This window comes from Piliocolobus tephrosceles, chromosome 3 (genome assembly GCF_002776525.5).
Source record: "Piliocolobus tephrosceles isolate RC106 chromosome 3, ASM277652v3, whole genome shotgun sequence".
NCBI classification, from domain to species: domain Eukaryota; kingdom Metazoa; phylum Chordata; class Mammalia; order Primates; family Cercopithecidae; genus Piliocolobus; species Piliocolobus tephrosceles.
Window position 1 is genome coordinate 93,177,585 of NC_045436.1, and position 19,602 is coordinate 93,197,186.

General features: G+C 36.3%; 1 protein-coding gene across 39 annotated transcripts in view; it reads left to right on the plus strand.

The window, feature by feature from the left end:
• ANK2 (ankyrin 2) overlaps positions 1-19,602 on the plus strand; it is a 583,169-nt gene that overhangs the window by 487,879 nt on the left and 75,688 nt on the right. For all 39 annotated transcript variants that reach the window (XM_023219998.2, XM_023219984.2, XM_023219996.2 and 36 more), the window contains 3 exons: positions 3,782-3,880; positions 4,806-4,904; positions 14,091-14,163. In XM_023219998.2, coding sequence (XP_023075766.1) covers positions 3,782-3,880; positions 4,806-4,904; positions 14,091-14,163 — 271 coding nt within the window. The remainder of the gene's footprint in view (positions 1-3,781; positions 3,881-4,805; positions 4,905-14,090; positions 14,164-19,602) is intronic.

Sequence of the window (19,602 nt, forward strand, 5' to 3'; positions counted from 1 at the left end):
AGTGATTTTGAAGAGGTGATGTAGTTTTGTAATTATTTGAGACTTTTCATTCTGATAACCTTTGACAGCCATGCAGGTTAGCTTCAGAACTATTTCTATTATAAAGTTAAAGTAGCTGACATCAATTTAACAACTTACTGCAGGATACAATAGATGCCTACTAGAACATCTTGATGTTCTGGCAGATTTCCTTTACACTGTTTGAGGACCTTGGCCCCCCTCCCCTGACCTCTTATCCTCTCATGAAGAAATACAGACAGGCAGCCTAGACTGCATGCCTTTCATTTTTAATGAACTCTGTCACATTCAGAACATCACGTGGACATGCTCAGTGAGGCAATAATGTATAAGGCCTGGGCTGGAAGTTCTCAAGGATAATGCAGAGCTGACTTGATCCCAGTAGTTTCCCCAGTGGCATTCAAAAGGTTCTATTCAGCAAAGCAAGCTTGGAACATAACACCTCACTTCAGTGCCCTCAATTTGGTTCAAGGTGAAGAGAAGTTCATACTATAACTGTGGCCATTATGCATAATAAAACTTGCAGCTCCAAATTCTTTGATCCAAAGAAATATTTATTTGCACATTTATTTAAGTTCATGTATCAGAAATTTCTTTTTCTTTTTGTTTTGAGACAGGGTCTTACTCTGTTGCCCAGGCTGGAATGCAATGGCACGATCAGAGCTCACTGCAGCCTAGAACCTGGGCTCAAGTGATTCTCTTGCCTCAGTACTGACTAGGACTACAGGTGCGTGACACTATGCCCAGCTAATTTTTAAAAGTTTTTGTAGAGATGAGGTTTCACTATGTTGCCTAGGCTGGTCTCGAACTCCTGGGCTCAAGGGAAATTCTCCCACGTTGGCCAACCAAAGTGCTGGGATTACAAGTGTGAACCACCAAGCGTGACCCAGAAATTTCTAATTGCAGCAATTTGAATGAGCTCAAGTAAATTAGTGTGAGAACATTCAGGACTTTTCAAAGCCATCAATTCAAGATTATACAAATTAAAAATATACAGAAGTTTTATAAGTCAGTCTTTATATTAGAAGCAGAAACAAAATCATTTCTATACATAATCATGTTTATAGCTAATTTAAAATTAACTGATTTTTAAACTATAAATAATACTATTAACATTTGAGATTTAAACCTATAACCTAACTCTAGCAAGAATAGCTGCTGCCTGGTTTCTGGCCAGTTCTTAAGTTCTCATGAAATTGTACTTTGAGACTTATTTAAAACCTCTAATATGAATTCTCAGGCATTAGCTCCTAAAGCCTTTTCTGCTGAGCCAGCTCGCATATAAGCACTCCAGGAAAGACATTTTTATTGGAATCCAAGTATTCTCTTGAAATGAACAAACGCAACAGTATAGCGAGATGTTGGCAGGGCTTGAAAATGCTTATCATATTTTTAAATGTTTCATTGTTGAAATGGTTATAATATTTAGAAGGCAAACATTATATTGTCTAGAGAATATCAATAATCTCCCTGGAGTTTGACCTGCATTGAATGAAGATTTGATTGAAAGAAAAATCTCATTTTATCATTTCATTTTTTTTGTTTTGTTTTTTAAGTGAACTGAGTTGCTTGCACTGTTACATTTGGAACCACATATCTTCAGGGAAATAGATACAAACCTTAAAAGACAGTCTTTTAATAAACTCTTCAGATTTTTTTTTCACATGAAAAGGCATCTTTGGGAAAGGAATTAGGTTTTCTTCCTCATATCTTATGTGTAGCTGTAGTTACTAAAAATGGATTCATTGCTTTAAAAATGTAAACATATAAATTAACTTTACTCTGTAAACTCTCATGATGTGGTATAAAAGATTTGGCAGAATGAACTTGTTTTATGACTATTCATTGCTTAAAATTAGAATGAAACCCTGTTACAGCAGCTTGGGACAAACCAGACCTGGTTAATCATATATTTAATTTGTGAAGAGGGTTTAGAACAGCACATGAAAATAAAGACACTGAAGATTATAGAGCTCTTCGATGAGGGAAAAAAAGAAAAAACACACACACACACACACACCAAAGTGTTTGCTAAAATTTTCAAAGCTAGAAAAGAAAACATATTCAAGAGCAACTTATCTGATCCTTCATCAAACTTGAAATCTTGGCCATTTTCATTTTTCAAATGAGAAAACTGGGGCTTAGAGAGGATTAAGGGTCTGCAAATAATCGGTAGCACTGGGTCTAGAGCTTCTGGCCAGATGGGCCTATGACAGTGGATTAAGAATCAACCAAATGTTTATGTAAACACTTTTGAAGTGCTCCAGACTTCCCTGGCAAATATCCTCACTGGAGATTTCAGGTAAAGGTTAGATTAAATCAGGGCTGGGGAACATTTTTGTGGCCACAATGTCCACTGATCTATTGAGGGCAAGAATGTTGCTTTGGCATTATTAATTTACATATATTTATAGAGAATTTACAATTATTTATATATTATAGTGATATATTATTTTATTAATTTACATGCTAAGTTATTTAGCACATAGTGTGTGATTAGTAAAAGGTGTCGAATGAATTAACTTGGCTGATATTAAAGAGATGAACTAAATTCAGTGGATTTAATGGATGTAAACACAATGAAAAGGAAGAATTTTTATGAAAAGAAGTGTCACCTAGTGTATTCTCCTTAAACATCCGTGGATTATTTGATTTGACAGCAGAGTCCCTGTAATAGCCAAAGGCTTCCTGGAGTCCCTGTAATTGATTTATATTTTCAGGTTTCCTGGGGTCATCCCATTGTAGGGATTTATAAGGAGATGTAAGACTTCCAACATGACAGAGCTGAGGATGTGCCACACTTAGAGACACTGAGGTAGACCCTGATACATATGGGCATGTTCCTATGGGCAGACAGAGTGCAGTGAATTTATAGAAGAAATCATGTAGCATCCACATATATAGTAGACAGGACAAGCAAGTATGTATGTTGCTCACAGAGCAGCAGTGACATTGGATGAAAGGGATATGTACACTTAAAAGCTTAGAGTATGAAAGCGCCACTCAGAACTTAGAGCCCAGGACAATTGGGTCTGAAACATATAGATAACATTTTATGAGAAGTGAAGCAGGTGGATTTTAATAAATAATAGCCATTGTCTGGTAGCCATTTGGCTGCCATGGTCTTCTGCACAGGATTGGAACCTCACCCGATTGTGGGGAAATTACTTAACTTTCTTATTTTCAGTTTCATCTTATCTGAAATGGGAAGAAAAGCTGTTCTTGGAAAGGAATGTAAGATTTAGATTTACTTTCAATGATTTAGAATCCCTAAAGCTAAGCCAAAGGTTAATAATTGGGAGCGTCATGATGAACAAGCAGTGGTTTATATGACCCTCTGCAGCCTTCAGTTAAAAACAATTTTACTCTTGTTTCCCAGGGAAGAAATCACAGGGATAATGCTCTTTCTTATTTTAAATCTCTCCTCTCAGCTCAGATGTGAGCAGAAGTTGACTGCACCCACCCCCTTCACCTTCTTAAGGGAGCCCTCCTTTTTAATGCTAACTGGTTAAAATGTATTAATAATTATCATTTGGAGTCTGTTAAGTTTGTTTCATCAACTGGTCTCTTCTCTTTGCTTAGCAGACCATAAGGTGTGAGGGAGTGTTTGCTGCTGAGAAATGGGTTGCTGATAATCTTGGGCTCCAAATAAAGCATCTGTGATGGTTTTGTTGTAAATAAGACTATTCAAAATGAAGGTTAACCTAATTTTCCTCTCCCTCTGCATATCGGGCGCTGGGCCCGCCACCACTGTCCTCCACAGAACGGCTACACGCCTTTGCACCAGGCCGCGCAGCAGGGTCACACGCACATCATCAACGTCCTGCTCCAGCATGGGGCCAAGCCCAACGCCACCACCGCGGTAAGGCAGACGCCACTGCCCCTCAACACGCTTTCTTCCTTTTCCTCTCTTGACCTGGTGGCTTCGTGTATGAGCTGAGTGAGGTCAGATTCCTCCTCTTTAATAAATAACCCCCTGGACTCTGGAAAGCCCCAGATTTTTGGGCAGACTTTCCAGAAGTCAGTGTGACTTCCCCAGAAGTGCTTGCCCTAGGAGGAAAAGCAGTCAGCCTGACTCTTTGGCTCTCTCTGGAGAGGGGGGCCCTCCTCTTGGACTGCTGGAACGTGCTCTGCTTACAGCTGGCTCTCAGATGTGAGCACGAATTGACCCCCTCGCCTTCTTAAGGGAGCACAGTAAGGGAGCTGCTGGCTTAAACAAAGCTCATTGGGTTGTGGAGCCATTGAAATGTAAACTAAGCGGTGCAATTAAACGAACTGGGATCCCGAGTGGCCTGGGTTGGATGCAGCCTGAATTGCTTGCTTGTGTTATTTTACTGCACAGTGAGTTTCTGCACAGTTGTAGCTAAATATGTTACCGTGTTCCCTACGGTAACATCTTACCTGCAGCAGATGGCCTAGCCTCTGATGAGAGATGAGTGTACCTGGTACTTGCTAACAGGTTTTGGAGGCGTCGTGAGGCACTTTCTTAAGCGCAATACAATATTTGTAGAAGATATTTGACAACCTTAGGGTTAAAGCGTCAAGTGCTTCTTATTAAAAAGAGCAAGCAGATGCAAGCTTGTTGTGTTACCATGGTGACCTGGGCTATAGTCTGAAGAAGTTACAAAGACAGATTTAGACGTAATGGTAAAAACTAGTGATTTTCCTAAGCTGTGCCTTGTTTTGGAAGGAAATGCTGGCTCATGCAGAGCAGCGGGTGAGCTCATTGGCTCACATCGCAGTCCTCTCTCTTATTTCTCACTCTCTTTCTTTCACTCTCTCCTCAGAATGGCAACACTGCCTTGGCGATTGCTAAGCGTCTGGGCTACATCTCCGTGGTCGACACCCTGAAGGTTGTGACCGAGGAGGTCACCACCACCACCACAGTGAGTATAAGTGACTGATTAGCTTCAGCCCTGTTATCTTCGTTTTCAAACTAAATACACATACAGTACTTTTTCACTCACAAGATGCTTGGGGCTTTTAGTTTTGAACTTCTTTTTGTTGAATGTATTGTAGCACATACATAGGAGTATGCAGAAGTAAGTGAATTCACACAAGGAACACAGGGCTTCAGCTTCCTTTACTCAGCATCTATCCCTACAAAATGTGTGAATATAGTTTTATAATATTTAATTCCTTTTTCTGTGACTGGTTTCTTATTTTCTGGCTCCTCTGCCCTTTTCCTTTAGTTGTGTATGACACCTACCGCTGGCAAAGCGGTAACACACTCCACTGCAAACTTCTTATCTTAGCCAGGAGGTCAGGCCAGCCTCTGGAAAGACCCTGCTCCTCCCAACACTGTGCTCATGACTGGGTCACATGAACTCCCAGTGAGAGGAATTCATCCTTACTTTGCATCTTATTTCTGATTATTATTTTTTAATTCAAAAAGAGAATTCCTTGTGCTTACTAGGTAAATTGTGCCTGTATAGTAAAAACGTATATTTTTAAATTTTTTATTTTCTCTGTTTTGAATACAACTGCTGACTCTCCATGACAAATCAGTGATTATTACTGGCCTCTGCTAGAGAAGCTCTAGAAGAGTAAAGACCATGATAATACTGAGTCCTAATGCTCCTGTACCATTCAGTGGGAGCAAAGTTTAAAGGAGGCCTCTTGAGAGGGGGCTCCTACCTGAAAGTGGAAGTGCTGTTACATTTGCATTTATTCACTCACTAACTTTCTACTTTAAGCATGAATTAAAGAATAGCTCTTTCATTTATCTTCATAAAGTAGAAAAGTAGAGGAACAGTAAGACATGAGAAGCTCTTCAAAGACAGTAAGACCACAAATGAATAAATAATTCTGAAGGAGGTTCTAGTAAATGCTGCAAACTAAAAATGCATATAGAGTTTGAAATGCTTGTTTTTTTGACAGATGTGAGGAAAAAGAAAGGAATTTTGTTCTTCAGGCTGACAGTACGTTCCTGTTGACATACATCGAAGTGACGGACTACAGTTGGTTTAATGTGCAGTTTTAAGCAGAGTGGTCTATGATTTATTAATGAGCTTCAAGACACAAACTGAATTTAGATGGGAGAGAATAGCACTCCTTGTTTTCTGAGGCAGAATCTTAAAACCTTTGGCCAGTGCACCACAATATTTTTAAAGATTTAAAGTATAACTTTATAAATTATATAAGAGAAAAACAGGTCTTGTCACTGCCTGGCACCATACTTGTAGGTCACTATATTTAATAGTTTTTTCTTACTTTATGATTTCTTATACCAGGAATATCTTCATGTTAAGGGCCTACACATACATGCCACTTCATTTGATATCTTTAAAACAATGTGTACATCACAATACATGAAGCCTCTAGTGGCAAAATTGGCCAAGCACACCTGTTCGGCCATTAGAAGTCATGTTTTCTCTCAACTTTATTAGCTTTTCCCTGCTCTGGGAATAATGTATGTTTATTTTACCAAGTTATCACTAGATGGCAAGCTCGTATCTCTTGTTATCTTGTACCTACTTTGCTTCCATTCATTTCATTAACTGATTTATTCCTTCATTATTTACTGGGCATAAAATATGTGCTAAGTTCTGTGCTAAGTGCTGAAGAGTTATCAGTGGTGAAAACATTACTCCTTCCCACCAGCAACTTCAGTGTCATGAGAGTAGAGAACGAGAATCAGGCTTGGTAAGAAAATAAATTCATATTTTACACAACAGAACTATGGAACTTATATGTCTGGTTTCAAAGAGATCTTGGGTTTGTAGATATTACTCAGGTGAATGACTTCAAACAAAGATCTCTATTTAAAAAGGAGCAAATAAGCATTCTCTGGTTGGTCTCTAAATACTGTAATTGCTGTCTCTGAATAAGTTCTCAGTGTCCTTGTCAGAAGTCAGAGACAAGATCATCTCTCTACCACATCTAGCTCTGGAGAAGACAGGGGGCTGAAAATTCCTTTTAGAACCCTCTGTGAGCTTTCTTCTCTGGTAACTATTATTCTCTACATTCTGTAGCTGAGCATTGCTCCATCAAAAGTCACTATACTTAGAATTCAAGTTTCTAGGTGAAAAGTCAATTAAAATAGAAAACATAACAGCATTTCTGCTTTCAGTTAGGACACTAAGAAATCATTGTCCACATGAACTAAACAAGTAACTCTGTTATCTAAATGGATAGTTTTAGTGGTTACATGTTTTGATGCTGGTCTCTCTTCACTGTGTGCTGCTCTTTCAATTGGTTTCTCTTATAATTGTGATCTTAATTGTTTTGTGAAATGGAATTTTGGGGTAAGGATTGGAAGAAGAGACTTATTCTCATCTATTCTGAGAGTCTTCTTACAATAAACTTCCTCTCTTTGGAAAGAGATTTTCAATCATTCTTTTCCCAGATAATATTTTTTCCACACAATGTGTTATTAATGATATTAAAAAACAGTAATATTTAAGTTTTAAAATATGTAAGGCATTGAGGGCAGATCTAAGCTTCAAATTTAGGTTGTCGGGTTTTAAATCCCATGTTCTTAACCTCTCTCATATAACTGACTTTGGTTTTGCTGAAAATAGCTTAATAGGAATTTTGTGAAGAAACTGTTTTCACTTAATTTTCAACAGAAAGAAAAACCACTTAAATAGTGCTCTTTATTGATTTTTGTGGAGTTTCACATTCAATATCATTTTCTAAAATCTACAGTCACTAAAAATAATTGGAAACTACTGATGATAGTGTAATAGACAACTTAAGTTAAATTTAAAAAATGTTAATGTTATTATCATCGCTTAAATGCAACAGTTGCATTACACCTGCACAACTGACATATTAATTTAACATGAATTGGATTTGTGTGATGTGCCATATGAGCAACCACGTAGTCCTTTTGATCGAAGAAAGTTTCCTTTCCTGTTCTTCCTTTTGAGTTCTTTACCTGGAAGTAGGAATAAAGTCATCGTGTAGAGACCACAGTGAGACAGTAGTTTGTAAAGGAAAAACCACTTCTGTAGAAACTTCTGAGGCACTTCGGAATTGTGGTTTGTTTCCTTAACCTTTGCTTTTCTAACTTTACTTTGTGAGATGCAGCAGGGAATATGAGACAGTTTAGCATTCTCCTGGGATTACAATCACTATATGTTTGCCAGAATGGATACCAGAATGGTAGAGACACATTTCTGGCGACAGAAGCCAGCAAGCCCAGTTCACTAATGCAGCTTGGAAGAACTGTGACATATGACTCACCCTTCAACTAATTGATCAACCATCATCAATTATTTCTATTATTTGTATAATCTTAAAGTAATTGTGTTTTATGTTGCATATAATTGGTATACAGACCATAAATTACTGAATAAGTTAGTAAAATAAAAATATTATATTATGTTATTACTTGATCATTAAGGAATATTTAAGTAAACTGCAGAAAATGTGAATATTCTAAATCCTAAATCTTACCTGATGCCACAGGTCAGTTAACATGAAAATCAGGGGAGGAGGGGATAAAGAGGAGTTGTCTAAAGGGTACAAAAATACAGTTAGATAGAAGGAGTAAGATCTAGTGTTAGGCAGCACAACAGGCTAACTAGAGTTAACTAAAATGTGTATTTCAACATAACTAGAGAAGTGGATTTGGAATTTCCCCAGCTCAAAGAAATGACAAATGTTTGAGGGGATGGATATCCCAATTACCCTGATTTGATCATTATATTTACGTTTATATCAAAATATCACTTGTACCCTGTAAGTACGTACAACTATGTATACACAAAAATTTAAAAATTTTAAAAATAGGAGCCCTAAAAATTGCAATACAATAAATACTTGTAAAGTCGTTTGGCACCTTTTGGGGCAGAGCCAAAATGATTCTGCAAATATGGGTCATCGGTTAGAAGTTAAATTGCCATTCTTGCACAAACAATATCAATACATATTATATTATGTATATATACATGCTATAATGTGTATGTTTATATGATATTTATATGTCCTGGGTACTTTCCTGTTCTTTCTTTTTTTTGGAGACAGGATCTCATGCTGTTGCCCAGGCTGGAGTGTAGTGGTGCTATCATGGTTCACTGCACCTCAGGTGATCCTCCCACCTCGGCTTTCAGAGTAACAGGGACTACTCGGGAGTAGTAGGTGGGCAGGTGCCTTGGCCTCCCAAAATGGTGGATCATTTGAGACTAGCCTGGACAACATGGCAAAACCCTGTCTCTATAAAACAACACAAAAATTAGCCAGGAGTGGTGGCACTTTAAAAAGCATCTACCCTAGCTTTTCTAGAAAAAAAAACAGTATTCAAATAATATTTAATTTAGTTATTAAAGTTATATTAATATGTGTGATTGGTATAAATATGTTTAGAAACAAAAACAAGTTTAGCTTGAACTTTACTGATGGAAGCCATGGATGTGGGCATTAAAAGGTGGCATCATAACCAAGATTACTCAGTATGCTGTAGTGGCTTAGTGATTATGTGATATAAATGCAATTGTTGACCAGGGGGATTGCCTGAATGAGGGTTGGCTAAGTGAAGATCAGTTAAACACACAGTTTCTTTTGTATAGAACAAATCAGATATTGACTACTATTTGTAAAGCAGAATGTTAAAAACCCCTACTTTATTTTCTACATTTTTCATATCGTGATTAACAATATAAATTCATTATTAAATCTCTCTTCTGTCTATTACGTACTATTTCTTTTGCCATATTATCTAATTTAATTATATCCCATTAATCTTGTACTTAGCATCCTACTCATTTTAACTTCTAAAGTAGTTTCTAATCTTGACCATAGTATATTGGATTCTGTGGCTGAAAGAGATGTCCATGATAATTTCATTATAGCTTTGTTCTCTATGTACTATTCAGAGGTAGTTGCATAAAACCATGTTTATGTTTAAATAATCAAGTTTTCAAAGGACATTTTGTTTAAAAGGAAAATATGTATTCATTTCTTGTTACATTATACATATGTAGGACTACTTATTTGCCATCCATTCAACAAATATTCACTGATGGCCTTCTAAAGGTCAAATACCTTCTCATGTATAAATGGTATTATATTTATGACACTGTATATAGAGGCCATTTTTAATATCTATACAGAAAAATATCAGTCACCAATGTGATCACAGTGTATTACTTTTTCTGTTGCCACATATATTTGCTGATAATTCTGATAGCATTCAGTTACCAAACTGAAGTAGATTATTATTTCCACTCTTACAAATAAGTACAAAGAAAATGTAGTCCCATTATCAGCACCTGAAAATAGAAACTGAGATGACCAGGCAATGAAACTTAGTCATTTAAAAAGTATCTCCAGCAATTGTTTTCAAACAGAGAATTATCTCCTTATGAAATGTTTACTATGAAGGACAAATACTCTAAAACATTTCTGCAAAAATTAACTTTCTAATACAGTCTAATATAGTAGACATCCTTTCACTTTTTTTTTTTTTTGAGACAGAGTCTCGCTCTGTCGCCCAGGCTGGAGTGCAGTGGGGCGATCTCGGCTCACTGCAAGCTCCGCCTCCTGGGTTTACGCCATTCTCCTGCCTCAGCCTCCCGAGTAGCTGGGACTACAGGCACCCGCCATCTCGCCCGGCTAGTTTTTTTGTATTTTTAGTAGAGACGGGGTTTCACCATGTAGACCAGGATGGTCTCGATCTCCTGACCTCGTGATCCACCCGTCTCGGCCTCCCAAAGTGCTGGGATTACAGGCTTGAGCCACCGCGCCCGGCATCCTTTCACATTTTTAAGTATTCCCAAAAAGTTGAATAAAGGCCAGCCGCAGTAGCTCACATCTGTAATACGAGCACTTTGGGAGGCTGAGGTAGGCAGATCACCTGAGGTCAAGAGTTCGAGACCAGCCTGGCCAACATCGTGAAGCCCCATCTCTACTACAAATATAAAAATGACCCAGGCGTGGTGGTGCACGCCTGTAATCCCAGCTACTCGGGAGGCTGAGGCAGGAGAATCGCTTGAACCTGGGAGACGGAGGTTGCAGTGAGTTGAGATCGCACCATTGCACTCTAGCCTGGGCAACAAGAGTGAAACGACATCTCAAAAAAAAGAAAAAAAAATGTTGAATAAGATGTCATAGTAGGGTAGTCTCTATGTTATATTTTAAATGCAAATCATTTTCCTGCAATTTATACACTTTCCCTAATACAGGAAAATGAATCTCAAATTGAGCTACACAATAAACCTACCTAAGGAACCTTTAAAAAATACCCTGGTCCCTATTATAGTGGGCCCGATCCCTATGGATTTTGATTTAATTGGTCCATTATGGGACCCAAGCAACAATATTTTTAAAATTTTTTCTAATAATTGTAATATGTAGCTATAGTTGAATACCACTGATACAGAACATAGGCTATAATTTATTGGTGTTAAATTTCTAAATTAAAATTTATAATAAAGTAATAATCAAATGGTATATTATAATAGTCTTTTTGAGTTTGTTCATTCAACAAATATTTATCAACCACCACTATTCTCCAGATTTTTGGATGGATACTTTTGTTTTTCCTGCAGCATTTAGTTTGCTTTCAGTGAATAAGACACTGAATAAAACTATTTAAACATCTCTAGAAATATGCAGGCAAGCTGAATTTACAACCCTTGTCTCCAATGGTGCCTTCATGTGAGTAGCAGGAGACTTTCTTTACTTTCTCTGTTTCTTCCTGTCTTTTAACTAAAATTCCACCCAGAGACAATCCATTTCATCATGATGTGGATTTTAAATTTATTTTTTGCATAATTTGATATTACCAAGTTTTTGATATACTTTGAGAAGCTCCTGCTATGTTTCAGGTGCTGTGGAAACAATCTTCCTCTTAAATGACTCACACTCTCGTGTGGGGGCAGATAAGCAGAGAGGGCACACACAGTGCGTAGTGTATGACACAGCACACACGATGCTCTAGCAGTACATAGCAGCAGATAAACACAGTTAAACAAAGACATTCACTGGGGAGGATCAGGGAATGTTTCTCCAAGAAAGTCACATCTAACCTGAGCCAAGAGAAGAGGGGAAAGGAGATTTCTGGTAAATGAGAGAATATGTGGAAAAACTCAGAGGCATGAGAGAATATGACCTGTCAAAATAAAGGCAGCTCAACACGATTGTAGCATGGAATGAGAGATGAGGCCTTGCTACCTCTCCCTCTTTACTGAATCACAGGGCTCTTCTGAGCCAGTTTAGTCAGTTTCCTGAAGAAAATGAAGAGCCACCAAAAAGCTCATGCAGTATCACATTATGATCACTTCCCCTTAACACACAGATATTATATATGTATATAGTCAGAGTTGCTCAGTGAAATTTGATTAACCAGTTGAATTTCTTTGTAAATATATTTGAAGTTATCTACTGCTTTTGGAAAGAAAATAATTGATGATAGGTTCATTATAGCCATTCAAACAATTCTCTAATGTCTATGTCAAAGCTTAAACAACTAGACAACCTATTTTTTGTACTTTGGTGGCTTTAGTTGAAGATGTTACTCTTATGTCAAGGGATTCATTTTCTTTTAAAGTTTCCATGACAGTGTCAATTGATGCCCTTAATGTATTTTCACTACAGAAACTGAAGGTTTGAATTTGAGACTCAGTAGTCTTTAGGTGATGCTCAAAATCATGAGATTTGGATTTTTATGTTTTTGGGGGGTACATACGTCTTTTATTTATCTATTTTAGTTGGCAAATAAAAATTGTACATATTTATGGTATACAATGTGATGTTTTGATACATACATACACACACACACATTGTGGAATGGCTAAATCAAGCTTATTAACATATCTATTACCTCCACATACATATCCTTTTTTTTGTGATGAGAGCACTTAAAATCTACTCTCAGCAATTTTCAAGTATACAGTACATTGTTATTAACTGTAGTCTCCATGTTTTACAATAAATCTCTTGAATTTATTTCTCCTAACTAATATTTTGTATCTTTTAACCGACATCTCCCAAATGCTCCTCCCCCTTCCTTCTCCAACACCTGGTCACCACCAGGTGTCTATTCTCTGCTTCTATGAGTTTTTTAGATTCCACATATAAGTGAGATTATGCAGTATTTGTCGCTATGTCTAACTTCTGTTATTTTGAAAAATCACTGATACATTTCATGTCTAAAATAGTGCCAAGCATGCAGTAGACATTCAAAATTTTCCTTGAGTGCATGAATGATTATAAAAGTCCAGAGGCTCTTCACTTTTAAGATGCATTTAATACTGAGTTACAATAATCATAATAAATTATGCTAGCTAATATTTATGGAGTGCCGCCATATGCCAAGCACTATTTTTAGAGCTCTTGCATATATTACATCATTTAATCTTCATAACCATTTTATGAAGTACTTTTCTACCCTTTATTTATTGTTGAGGAAATTGAGGCACAGATAGGTTAGGGGACTTGCTAAGGCCTTATAGGTAATAAGTGATGAAGTTAGAATTTGAACCCAGGCAGCTAACCTCAGTTCCTTGTCTCCTAACCTTACACTTTACATTAGGAACGAAAGGCAGTGGATTGACAACCTTGGAGTGCTATTGTGTAAGGCAAATAAGCAACAAACCAGAACTGTAACCCAGTGAAATAATAAAAAGATGATTTGATCCTCTGATCCCAGAAAAGATGTGTCATATTTTCTGCCCAAATAGTTTATATCTTTCACATTATTTACAGCTTCTTTTCTAATGGCTTTGCTTTTAATACATTGCATATGTTCATTGCTTCTTTTTAAAGCTTTTCTGGAAACATCGCTTAGTTCATTTTAGGGAAGCTTTGAAAACATCAATCTGCCTTCTCAATACAACTAATTATTATTAATAATACAATTGCTAAAGAATTTATTTTTCAAATGAGAACTCAAAATAATGAACTGTCTCTTGTACAACTTCTCTGGCGTAAATGATCATTTATCTTCAAAAAGAACAAATGAGTTTTCATGAAAGCAAATTTCCAAAATATACACGTGGGAAAGATGCCGTAGTCAAGGCTCAATGGCTTGCTGCTGCTGTTGAGCGTGGCCTCCTATGTGATGCTTTTCATCTTTTGTTTACTTTTGGTTTCAACTTGAACATTAATGGTTTTTGTTTTTCCAGACTATTACAGAAAAACACAAACTAAATGTTCCTGAGACGATGACTGAGGTTCTTGATGTTTCTGATGAAGAGGGTAAGACTTCTATTCAATCTTCTATGACACCTGTCATGTTCTTACACAAGGGCAAGTCACCCTTTTTTTTTTCAGAGACCAAGCTGGTTATGTGGATGACAGAATCTTAACATTTAAAGTCACTTTTTCACCTTTGTTTCAATACATTTACTTTTGCCGTGGCAGCAGGAGCCAAGGAGCAGTTCTGATTAGTATATTTTTTTCTGGTATTATCTCTTTTTTCCTAGCATTATAATTAATGGCTATTAAATAATATGACTGGAAAAGGAGAAAAACTGGAAACTGGCCATGTGTTAAAATAGCTATATATTAACACAATTGTTATTAAATATGTTTGAATTATGTTAAAAATCTTTTTTTATTCAAATGCCTTTAAGTAAAAACTTTAAAGTATACTCCATCAAGGAGTGTTCTTCTTCAGCCAAGAAATCTCTGTATTCTGGTTGGTTCATAGGTACAGAATATATTGTAAGCCCAGAGGAAAAGAGCCTTAGAGAAGGTTTAAAAATAGTACAGCAGGAAGTAGTACAAATTCAACAGAAGAATGTATTATTTAAGTCAGAAAATATCCCCCCTATAATTTTAGAGTTGATAAAAATGATCTCAGGCAATGGCTTCCTAAGTCCCAGGAAGTCTGCTTTCCTAAAGGAGCAGTGGGGACTGCCTGGAGTGGGTGTGTGACACTGGGCTAGAGCTGGAGATGGGCCAGTAGGATGTCCGGCTCCCTATCTCTACTTCAACTAGAGTAGCTGACTTTTCTTCATTTTGTATTTTGAATTTCCATGTAATATTCCACTTGGACCAAAAAAAAAAATTTGCTACTAAAAAATCATGAAAGCAGCACATACAAATTTTTTAAGCATTTTTTATGAGGAGATAGAAAAAAGAAAGAAAAAAACCACGCAACCAAGTTTCAATAGTGCAGCAATTCATCCACTGTACATGATTGAAAAATTACTGCCATATATGTACATGAAAATGTATGTTTGAAAAATTATTGCTATTAACAATGGCACTAGGTTTAATGCTAATTGCTTTTACAGACAAATATTAAAGATGTTTCTTTAGGTTATTCAAGATAAAATCATAAGATAAAACTTCACATTGAGATTTCCTTATTTAGAACCAACCTGTCGAATCACCTATTGGTAATAGGTATTGAGTTTTCTCAGCTTTTATAAGAATTTATGACAAGAATGAACAATTGTTGGATCAATGTATTATTTTGAATAAATTCAAAGGTATACCCAAAGCCAGCAGTTCCAAATATTTAGTATAATTTTGTGTTCTATCTTGCAAACTAGTTCTCAGCATTCCTATATGCATATCATATTTTGTTTTGTGAGATCATCTTTCTTATCTTTACTTGTATGTTGAACAGCTCTTAAACAGTTTGGTGACCACTTTATTGATGGGGAGGCACTTAGTGATTCAGGTACCCTTGGAGGAAATTTTTGGAGTGAAAACTTTTCTTTGCTTTTAATTTTTCTTAGCTGGATAGAACAACTTGCTTAAATCTGTATGCCTAACACTAATCTGTTTCTTTTGAAATAGCATGTGTAACATGAGTGAAATTGTATATGTGTGCATTTGAGTGTGCGGATTTTATTAACTTAGAAGCTTAAAGTCATGAATTGTTTGTACTGTTAATGATTTTGCAACTATTATTGAGACCTGTTAACATAATTATAATCTAGTGAACATTATATAAATATTTTCCACAACTAGTATCTTTTCTTAGAATGTAAATTTAGAGAAAAGTAATTCTTTTGTTAGTTGACATTGAGCTAGCATGAACATAATAATAACTAAGTTAGACCACTTGAAATAAATGCAGTTTATATCACCTTCTGGGTTGATGATATATTTTAGGTGTGATTAAAAATATATTAATAGTTATATGATTTTTAAATATAGCTAAGAATAGAAATAAAGTAACATTTAAAAATTGTTTAGGGTGAATTTGGCATATAAGGAAACCTGAATAATATAAGATATTTTATCTAATAAGAAGTTTCCAGAGTACATGTGGTACCACTTTAAGCAACTCTATTACATGAAAAATTAAACTTATAAATCAGATAAATTGAATAGTGATTATTCAATTTAAAAATAGCCCTTTATTTACAAAATAATTGCTGGAGAATTCTATTAGTTAATTCATTTAAAGTATTTAATATTGAGTTTATAAAAGAAATTTATACAAAATAGCCTCTCAGATCTGCCTATTGTATTAAATGAGATGAATTATAACATTCTGTACTTTCATTATTAAAAATGTTATATATTAAATATTACTGGTGATAAGAATTCTTGGTTTGTGAAGAATATTGGTGAATGACCAAGATTATCTTTTGCGGTAAGAGAAGTCCATTTTTAGAAATAGCCAAAACTTAATAACCTTTCTTTCCCAGAAGAAAATTCAAGTTGAATAATTTTCATGTAAAGGATCTGTTTGAGTATTGATAAGTAACTTTTTCATAGAAAGAATTAGTGTGAAGGAAATTGGCTGGTTGACATTGCCAATGCCAACCCTTTAATGTTTTGTGAAGTTAATATGTTTTTATAAAACCTGCTATCATCCATGTGGACAGAATGCAGCCACATGTGTTTGAAAATTATTAGCTAATCCCTGTTTTCTCTACAGTCTATTGTTTATTAGTAGCAATAGTATATCGATACCCAAAAAGAGTATTCAAACTCTTGCCATTAAGAATGCCACTATGTTTAATGCTAATAGCTTTTAAGGATAAATATTAAAGACATTTCTTTAGTTTCTTCAAGATAAAATCATAAGGTAAGACTTTACATTGAGATATTCTTACACTGAGATATCCTATCAGGCTAACTTGCTGTATACATATTAAAGTAATCCACAATATCCACTCATGAATCCAATTAACAAATAGTGAATGTGATGTTATTGTGTGGAAAGCTCTGTAACTGGTGCCACAGTGGAATCAAAGGTGAGCATGAGGCAGGTCTTAGGAAGCCTATATAGAGAAATAATGTATATATTAAAAGCAGCATAATGGAAGGCACTGTGTTGTCAGGTTTTCATATCCACTTGGGGAGATCAGGAGCTACATATACTTAACACCATCTCATGAACATGCTGAGAAATGAGAGAGTAATAACCGGGTGCATAGATTGTAGGGATTAGATAAGGAACAGTATGGGAAAATCTTGAGATAGGAAAGTACAAGAGAGAGACACAGAGTGGCAGAATCCTCCAGTCATTCGGTTTGCTGATGCATGAAAACATACCGGGCTCAGCTGTGGACTCTTTGAATTCTTTGCTGAAAAGCCTGGGAAACACAATACCTTAAAGATTTCAATTAACGATGAAAACATTTAAGCCTGTTTTTACAAAGATTTAACCATCAGTGGTACATAGAAGGAGTTTTTTGGGAAGAACCTGGAAGGAAGCAGAAATCTAAGAAAAGAGAAAGCATTTACTAAACCTCCATAATGCTAGGTACATGTCTCATTTAATCCTTATACCATCCCTGTGACACAGGCTGTGGATACCGTTCCATATATATATATATATGTATTTTTTTTTTTTTGGTTAAGGAAAGGCTTATTTTTGGAGAATGAGGCCTGGAGACATTAAGTAGTTTGTTCAATGGCACGCAGCTATTAAGTGGTGGGTGTGGAATCAAAACCTAGTATGAAAAGTATTGTAATAGCACAGCCATGATATAAATATCATCCTTGTGGAAGAACATGGCCGTGAAATGCAAGGAAAAGACAGAAATGGGAATTCAGTCTTAGAGAATTATAGCATCCAGATTTAACGAAAGATGTGAAGGTAATCCTCTAAGTCTTCGTAGGATCATGAGTTGATCCCTGTCTTCACTGACTCGGCTTCCCAGCCATAAATGATGAGGTGGGGCTCGAGATTTTGGCATCTGTATAACCAAAATGCCTATAGAATTGTGACTTATGTATGCCTTATTCTCATGAATTCATGAGTGGGTGGCTTGTGCATATATCTGTGCTAGTACTCTGGAATGATGTGTACTGGTAATCAAGAGAACTCCAGACTGGCTGAATGTTGGGATGAAATATAGAGGCGCCTTCTCCTTTGATACGCTCACTTCTGTTGTGAACACTTAACACTTAGTGGGGCTCTTCATCTCAGCTTTCAGCCTTTTTTTCATGTCTCAGCAGGCATAATACTTGCTTGAGAGGGAGTGGGTTCTGTAATGTTTCAGATAATCTCCTTGCCAGCATTGTGTGGGGTTGTCAGGAAGGGGAGCCATTCCACCTTTTTTTTTTTTTTTTTTTGAGATGGAGTCTTGCTCTGTCACCCAGGCTGGAGTGCAGTGGTGTGATCTTAGCTCACTGCAACCTCCATCTCCCAGGTTCTCCTGCCTTTAGCCCCAGAGTAGCTGTGACTACAGGTGTGTGCCACCACGCTAATTTTGTTATTTTTAGTAGAGACTGGTTTTCACCATTTTGGTCAGGCTGCTCTCGAACTCCTGATCTCAGGTGATTGACCTGGCTTGGCCTCCCAAAGTGCTGGGATTACAGGTGTGAGCCACTGTGCCTGGCTGCCATTCCACTTTATTTAAGTTATTCCCGTGCTATTGTCACCTGTGTCCTACAGGGGTTAAATATACCACTCACTGTCACTGAGGAATCTGTGTTTTCTGGGTATCAAAACATCAATTGTACATAAAAAGCCTGCAGTACACTGATGCTTCACAGTTAGTACAAAACAGTTTTCACAAAATTGTTTGGAAACATTGGATAATAAAACAACAAGAAAAAGCTAAGTCATTAACCTGGGAATCATCATTCTATTAAGTGAGTAAATAGATAACAATCAGAAGGAAGTTATTCCAAGTGTAGGAAATAATAAAGAAATTCATTTTAGGTTTGTTCTATAATGTAAAAACTAAAGGTTGCTTTGGTTTTGTTCTGTTTTCACATTGAATAAGTAAGTTGAAACAAAGAAAGTATATAATGATTCTCTTAAAGCTGTCTGAGTTGTACAAAATTCTTTCCAAGTCTAATGGCACTCTATTCAAGCAAATAAGAGCTAAAGCTTTTAATCTGAATATTATTTTAAATCATCTTTTCTCCCCCCTTGGCTTGGGCAAGGAAGTAGTTGTGCTAGTTGCTCATGTAGGGAATTTTCAAAGAGAAGCATATTGACAAGGGGATGGGTAAAGAAAATGAGTTCTGCTGTGGACATGCTAAATCTGAGATGCTTACAGAAAATTTAGATGGAGAAGTCCAGAAGGCAATTGCAATATAGATACAAAGTTCATGAGAGAGGTCTGGGACCAATACAGGTCTGTGTATAGTTAGTGGACCTCTAAGTCCATGTGATAATATGTGAAATAAGAAGAAAGGGCAGATGGAAAATATCAACATTTAAGAGAAGTAGAGACAGGGAAGAAAGACTCAAAAAATGTAGGGGGAAGA